This window comes from Nicotiana tabacum, chromosome 14, assembly GCF_000715075.1.
Source record: "Nicotiana tabacum cultivar K326 chromosome 14, ASM71507v2, whole genome shotgun sequence".
Taxonomy (NCBI): Eukaryota; Viridiplantae; Streptophyta; class Magnoliopsida; order Solanales; family Solanaceae; genus Nicotiana; species Nicotiana tabacum.
Window position 1 is genome coordinate 48,015,108 of NC_134093.1, and position 7,090 is coordinate 48,022,197.

General features: G+C 33.6%; 1 protein-coding gene across 1 annotated transcript; it reads right to left on the reverse strand.

Annotated features, from left to right (window-relative positions):
* Positions 1-4,410: 4,410 nt before the first annotated feature.
* Positions 4,411-5,962, reverse strand: LOC142168725 (leucine-rich repeat extensin-like protein 6). Its single transcript, XM_075229554.1, has one exon. It carries the CDS (start codon positions 5,833-5,835, stop codon positions 4,651-4,653), a length of 1,185 nt encoding a protein of 394 aa, XP_075085655.1. The 5' UTR covers positions 5,836-5,962; the 3' UTR covers positions 4,411-4,650.
* Between the last annotated feature and the right edge of the window lie 1,128 nt (positions 5,963-7,090).

Sequence of the window (7,090 nt, forward strand, 5' to 3'; positions counted from 1 at the left end):
TAATTATACTACACTTCTGCACTTCTTGTGCATATTTTGGCATCAGACCTAGTAGCACACAGAGGATGGACTACCTCCCTTGGTTGTGGAGACTCGAGGTAGTGCTGCACTCTCTCCTCCGCAGGCCTTGAAGTCACTTTTCAATCATTTTTGTTACTATTAAGTTGTATCAAAGAGTATTGTATTCTTTTCAGACTATGTATTTAGTAAATCTCAAGAAACTCATGTACTCAGTGACACCCAATCTTGGGAGGTTATTTTGACGGTTGTTTGGTTTAGACTCGTTATGTATTCCATAGCTTTTACTCTCAATTATTATAACATGTTGTTATATGTTAATTTGATATCTTTTATTATAATTAAGTTTTGGCTTTCCTAGCAAGCAATGTAAGGAGTCATCACGGCCCTTTGGTTGAGATTTTGGGTCGTTACACAAATATACAATAACATTTATGTAACAGTAAGATCATATATACCAGAAAATTATTTTGTAGCATAATAAAAATTTTCTAAAAATTTAATAAGCTCATGGATTTCATCCCAATCAGACTCGATAATTTGATCATCAAGGTTAGCATTATGTGCATTAAATACCTTCGTATAGGAAAGCGATAGATATAAGAAATTTTTAGCATTTCGTAAATAGAATCCGCCTAGTACAAACATCTTGGAACTTTTCTATATAGAAGTTCAACATATGCACATCTCTCTTTAAATTCACAAATTCTACTCACTTTATTAGCACAAAAATAATAGACATAAGCATATTGTATTTTAGCTTAAGAATTAGAAAATAAATCAATACCATCTTTTACAACTAAATTTAAAATATGGCATGCACATATAATTTGAAAAATTGAGTCTTAAAATGGGCAAATTGTAACTTTTAAGTTATTTGCTGCAGTAATATTAGTAGAAGCATTAGCTAATATGATAGTTAAAACTTTATCAGTAAGTCCATAAATTTGAACAATTTCTAGAATAGCAGATACAATATATGCTCCAATATGTTTTGAATCAACAAATTTATAATCAATAATAAATTTTTGCATGTTTCAGTTATGATCAATTCAATGACATGTAGCAGTTAAATAACCATTATCATTAGGACCTCGACCTTTATTAGAAATGATATACACTTTACAGTCTATGTGGTAAAATAAATAATGTATATACTGAAGATAGACACTATAAAATTTAAAATATTATTTTTAACTGTGGTTTTAGAAAAACTTTAAAAAGCAGGATTATGCAATTCTTGTATATAATAATGCATAAAAGCTGGGTGAGAAGGAAAACTAAAAGGTAAGCCACAGACAAGGATCGTTTATGTTATATTTTCACGATCTTTATCTTTGTTATAGGGACGTTGTATACCACCAATATTAGGGTCAACTGTTGTTGGATATAATTGGAACCCACGCCAGATCCAATAGGAGCGTCACAATCGCTGCTAGGGTTTGGTATTTTTTCGGCATGTATTTGAGCTTGTATCATAAACACCCTGTCATACCTGATTTTACACCCCTATGTGGCAATGGTGATTTATATTTTTTACAAGTAAAAAATAAGTCATCTTTATCGAAATTTAAAAAATTCTATATAATTGATGTTCTTTGACGTGTTTCCTTAACCTTACCCCTAATAGAAGGTACATGGGGGTAAAACTCCAAGATGGGATTGTGTCTGAGTTGGAGCTTCTGATACTTGACTACGGGTTATTTCATCTAATTCATCTTCTTTTTTCTTTTCTTCCTCACTAATACCAAAATAATTGCCAAATTCTCTTTCTAAAGTTTCGTTATCTAGTGGCTTCTCCAAATTAGTATCATAAAAGCTGGGGGTTTAGCTATAGGAAGTTTTATCAACTTTAGTATATTCGTATATACGTTTTCTAGTTTTAGGAAGAGGATTAGGATTACTACTAGAACTAGCACATTTATTATTATTTTTTAGTAAATAAGTTGGGTATGCCTAATATCTTTTTAGAAGACATAATTTAAACGCAAAAATTAAATACGAAAATTAAACACAAAAATTAAACAGGAAAACTAAGGGATGAAATGAATGCAGCGTAAATAAATATTGAAACTTGAAGAATTTGCCCAAATACTTGCTCCAAATACTTGAAGAATTAATTTCCGAACTTGAAACTTGCTCCAAACATTTATCAAATTACTTGAAATTTAGATGATTTTGGGACAATAGAGAGAACTATGGAGATAAAATGATAGAGAGAATAATAGAATTACACAATTGTGGGAAAAAAATAAAGGGATTAAAATAAACGTTATGGGGGGAGGGCAAATGGGTTTGGGGGGTTAGGAGGCTAAAATACCCGTTTTTTGCCATTGCCAATGGCTATTCATAAAAAAATAGCAGTTGGCCAACAACTGTATTTTAAATAATAAAAAATAAATTAGGCGGGCTTCCGATACAAAATGGAGGTCTCGTCATGCCCCGCGTCCCACGACCCCCCTACCCCTATCCACCTAAAACCTACCAGGTCTGAGACGAACGGGGCTACGACCGAGCCAAAACCTGGCCGGAAAGGGACGTCCCGCCCCATTGGACGCCCATAGAAAAAACCAGCGGTGAAAAAATCTACCAACATCTATTTCAGCCATTTCTGCAATTTCAGGCAATGTTTTGCACTTTTATAAATAGCCTTTTTTCATATTTAGAGTTTATTTCACCATTTTGGGAGCTATAGAGCTTGGATTGAGGAAATATTTATTTACTTTATTTGGGTGCGTAATTATAACTTGAATATTTGATTATTACATGAATTATCTGCGATTTTTCCTTAGAATCAAAGATTTCAAAGAGGAAAAAAGGAATTTTGAACAAAAACTTAAGAAAGTAAATTCTGGAGCTTTGAACTCTAATTTGGAGAAAAAATATATTTGGACTTGTAAGGTTATAGTTCACTGGGATTTGACTCTCATTTCAGGGTTTGACCATGTATGTCTAGGGTTGACTTTCATTGACTTTTATTAACTTTTGTTGATTTTGGCCAAGATCAAATCTTTTGCTCAGGAAAATGAGTCTTATTGCTTGGATCGACTTTATGGAGCACCCTTTAGGCTAGATGGGGTTCGTTTGATGGATTTGGAGCAAGAAAAGGTGGATTTTAAAGAATAAAGCTAGCATGAAAAGAGGTGAGTATCTTGGTAACATTAATTTGAAGGAATATTTTCTAAAATGGACTTATGTACTACATCTGACGTGTTTGAGGGTGATGTATAGACAAGGTGATAAGCGTATATGCGGGTACCATATATTTTTCATACTTGGGGTAAAATCTCAATAGTTCTTTTTATGCCTTATTTTGCTACATGCATTTGCCTGTTGCCTGTTATATTGATGTACGACTACTTGATCATCTTATTCATGCTAGAATAATGTTATAGGCATCCTTCGCATGCTAGTTTACCATTATAGATTCCGTATATTTGTTTTACATGGTAGAACTACATAGTCATATGTTGTTTCAGATATGCACCTTGTTAGAATATATATCTTATTCTCATTACTTGTTGTTGTTAAGCTGTTAAGGCGTGTGGAATCACATTCCTGTTTTGAGGTATCAGATAGGGCGTATATGGATTCACGTTCCTGTTGAAGTATCAGTTAGGGCATGTCATATCACATTCTTATAGGGAGTGTATATTTATATTTCTATTTGTGTGTGGATATGGATTTGTCCCTCTAGAGTTACCGAACACCGGAATCCTACCAGCAGTGTGCATGTAGGTTCAGAAATCGACCGATTTCTGGTTTGAATATGACACCGGATGATGCGATTGAGCATAAAGGTGGAATCTTTATTTTGTTTAAGTTATCCTTTATGCATATTCATATATTTTTACATGTTTATTCATGCATATAATTCATATATGTTCTTTTGACGCATATATGTTCTTAGAACTTATTAGCGGGTTGTAGGCACTTGGGATACATTGAGTTAATATAAAGTTTAAATATTTATCACGCATAGACATTGTAGACTCGAGTTGAAGAATTGGTATATGCTTTTGATCTTGTTATCTGAGGCTTATTATCTCCTGCATTGACTGTATTTATCATATTCGCTGTTTCTTTGTTGTTTTCTATGTTGTCGTGAATTCTTGTGAATGACACAAGTTATGAGGAAAGATTATCTTTTATCAAAACATCGTGTCACTGCTTTGTTGCAGTTAGACTTGATACTTATTGAGTATACGTAGTTATCGTATTCATACTACACTTATGTATATTTTTATGTAGATACCGAGTATAATACTAGTGAAATTTGGGAGCCTACCTTGAATTTTGATTGGCGACTCGAGAGTGAACTACCTTGCTAGAATGAAAAAGAATTAAAAAGTCCCACATGATACATTTCATTTTCACACAAAAAGAATGGAAAAGGGGGAATAAAATACAAAGTCTATTCCCTTAGCAGTATAACATAATCAAAGTCAATGTATGCAATAAGAAAAGTAAAATACAATAAAAAAAGAAAACGTCTACCTTTCTTACATGTATATAATTTATTGAAAGATAATACAACCTCATTTTTTTATTTTCCTTTTTCCCTTTTAGTTCAAAACCTACCCAATCAAGTAAAAGCAATCCAAAGTCAAAGAAACACAATATATTCTTCAATCACGGATAATGGTAATAATGTGATTTCGGAGGAGGTGGCGGTGGCGGTGGTGGTGGTGGAGGAGGTGGCGGTGGTGGTGGAGGACTTCTTGATCCACAACCAAATGAACGGCAATCAACTGGACCTCGTGAATAAAAAGCCTTACATTCATTAATTGAACGTTGTGATGGCCTATAGGGTATACAATTCTTCTTATCATTTTTATCCTTCAACTTGAGACAAATCTTCGGTTCATCACAGAAATAATTATAAGAGTAGGTGAAATTCTTCAACGTCGGCAACGAGCAAATACTTGCCGGAATCTCGCCGGAGAGCTTGTTATGTGCCACGTTGAGATGTTCCAATTTCTTCATGCCCGCAATTGTTTCCGGCAACTTCCCAACAAGATTGTTAAAGCTTACATCAAAAACCGTCACATTTTTCAAGAACCCTAGTTCTTGTGGCAAACATCCATTTAAACTAGCATTCATGAGAATAATCTGATTTAGCGTTTTCCCCATTTTTGCTATACTTGGTGGTATACATCCCGTGACATTGATATTTGCCATAACCAAAGCAGAAACAGGCGAGTTTCCTAAGTTTTTAGGCCATGTAAACTGAAAATTGTTGTTGTTTATGAAAAGGGCATCCAGTTTTCGATCCCAGAGTCGAGAAGGGACATTTCCTTCGAATTGGTTATACCTAATATCAAGAAATTTTAAAGAAGAAAGTGAAAGAACAACCGAAGGAAATTCACCACACAAAAGATTGTTACTCACGTCAAGTTCATAAAGAAGTTGGAGCTTAGAAAAGGATTTTGGGACAGTGCCTGAAAATCTATTGGAGTTTATATGAAAAACGGCTAAATCTGTCAACAGGCCAAGATCTTCAGGCAAGTAACCAGAAATATTTGCATGGTTGAGGTCAATTCCGGCAACGGTGGTGATTTCAGGATTATCTGGTGCCGGAGCACAGTAAACTCCGGTGTAGTTGCAAACTTTGTATCCATACCAATTCTTGGTGAAGTTTCTAGGGTCAGAAGTCATGACATGTTTCCAAGCTTGTAGAGCTATGTAAGCATTGAAAAGTCTAGGGTTTTGGTCATATTTGATTGGTGGTGGAGGAGGGGAAGCTTGAAAAGAGGGTTTTGAGAAGAAGAAAATGATGAAAAAGAAGCCAAAAAGGGCTAAGTTGATAAACTTCATGATTTTTGGATATTAGTTTTAGGAGTTTAGGGTTTAGGACAACATTTGATGTGTTCGTGAACAAGTTAATGTATTATGTCGGATGTTGTTTAGAGAAGCAGAAAGGTTTGATATTTAAATGGCTATTGGTGGAGGCTAAGTGGCTGGTAGAGAGAGTATTTTCTTTAACTTAATTAAGTTAAATAGAAAAAAAAATTAAATTAAATAGTGATTAGGAATTAGACAACTATAATTAGGATATTAAAAATTGACCAAATCTTACTTAATGCTGATTTTTCTGCTAGTTGGTGATATATTCGTAGGAGATTTCTTTTTATAAATATGACTTTCTTAAGGGAGGTAGTACCAAGAGTTTTCTTATAATCATCTCGACGCCTTATGTCTATCCTTTAAACAATGTATGATCTGAAAGTTGATTTACAGTATAGACAAAACTGATGATGTTGTGCAATTGTTAGAAAGTTTGATATTCTTTCCATTTCCAACAACTTCCAAACCATATATTAAATCCACAAGCTGCAAATTAAAAACATCGCCATATCATGTATTTATTGTTATTATTAAGCACGATTTCTGCCGAGGTCATACGGCCCGATCCAGATTGTCGTGTACACTGCCGAGGGACGTGCGGCACGATCCATAGATGCATCTATCCTGCCGAGGCGTTCGGCCCGCTCCACAAGAAAGAAGGACATTTTCTTATATACCTCCGGAATGAGAGTATATTTATTATAAGATCAATTTGAGAGGATAAACAATTTATTTTAACAATTAATTAATTTAAACAAAAAATTTAAACATACGAGATTTACATCTTTTAACATCTTCCCTAACAATTTACTATATATATATGTGTATATATATATATATATATATATATATATATATATATGTGTGTGTATATATATATATATATATATATATATATATATATATATATATATATATATATATATATAACAAATAATTTAATTAAGTAAAGGATACAATTTACACAAATAATTCATGCTTTGAGTCCTAAACTATCCGGACTTTAGCATTTATAGTAGCTACGCACATACTCTTTTCACCTCGTGCGTACGTAGCCCCCACAATTAGCAACATTTATTAATTTAATTACATATGGGGTAAATTTCCCCCTCACAAGATTAGACAAGAGATTTACCTCAATTTGCTCCAATTTAATCTACTTGAAGGCCTTTTTTACGATTATCCAACTCTGTCTTTAGCTACTGATCTCACCAAAAACACGGTT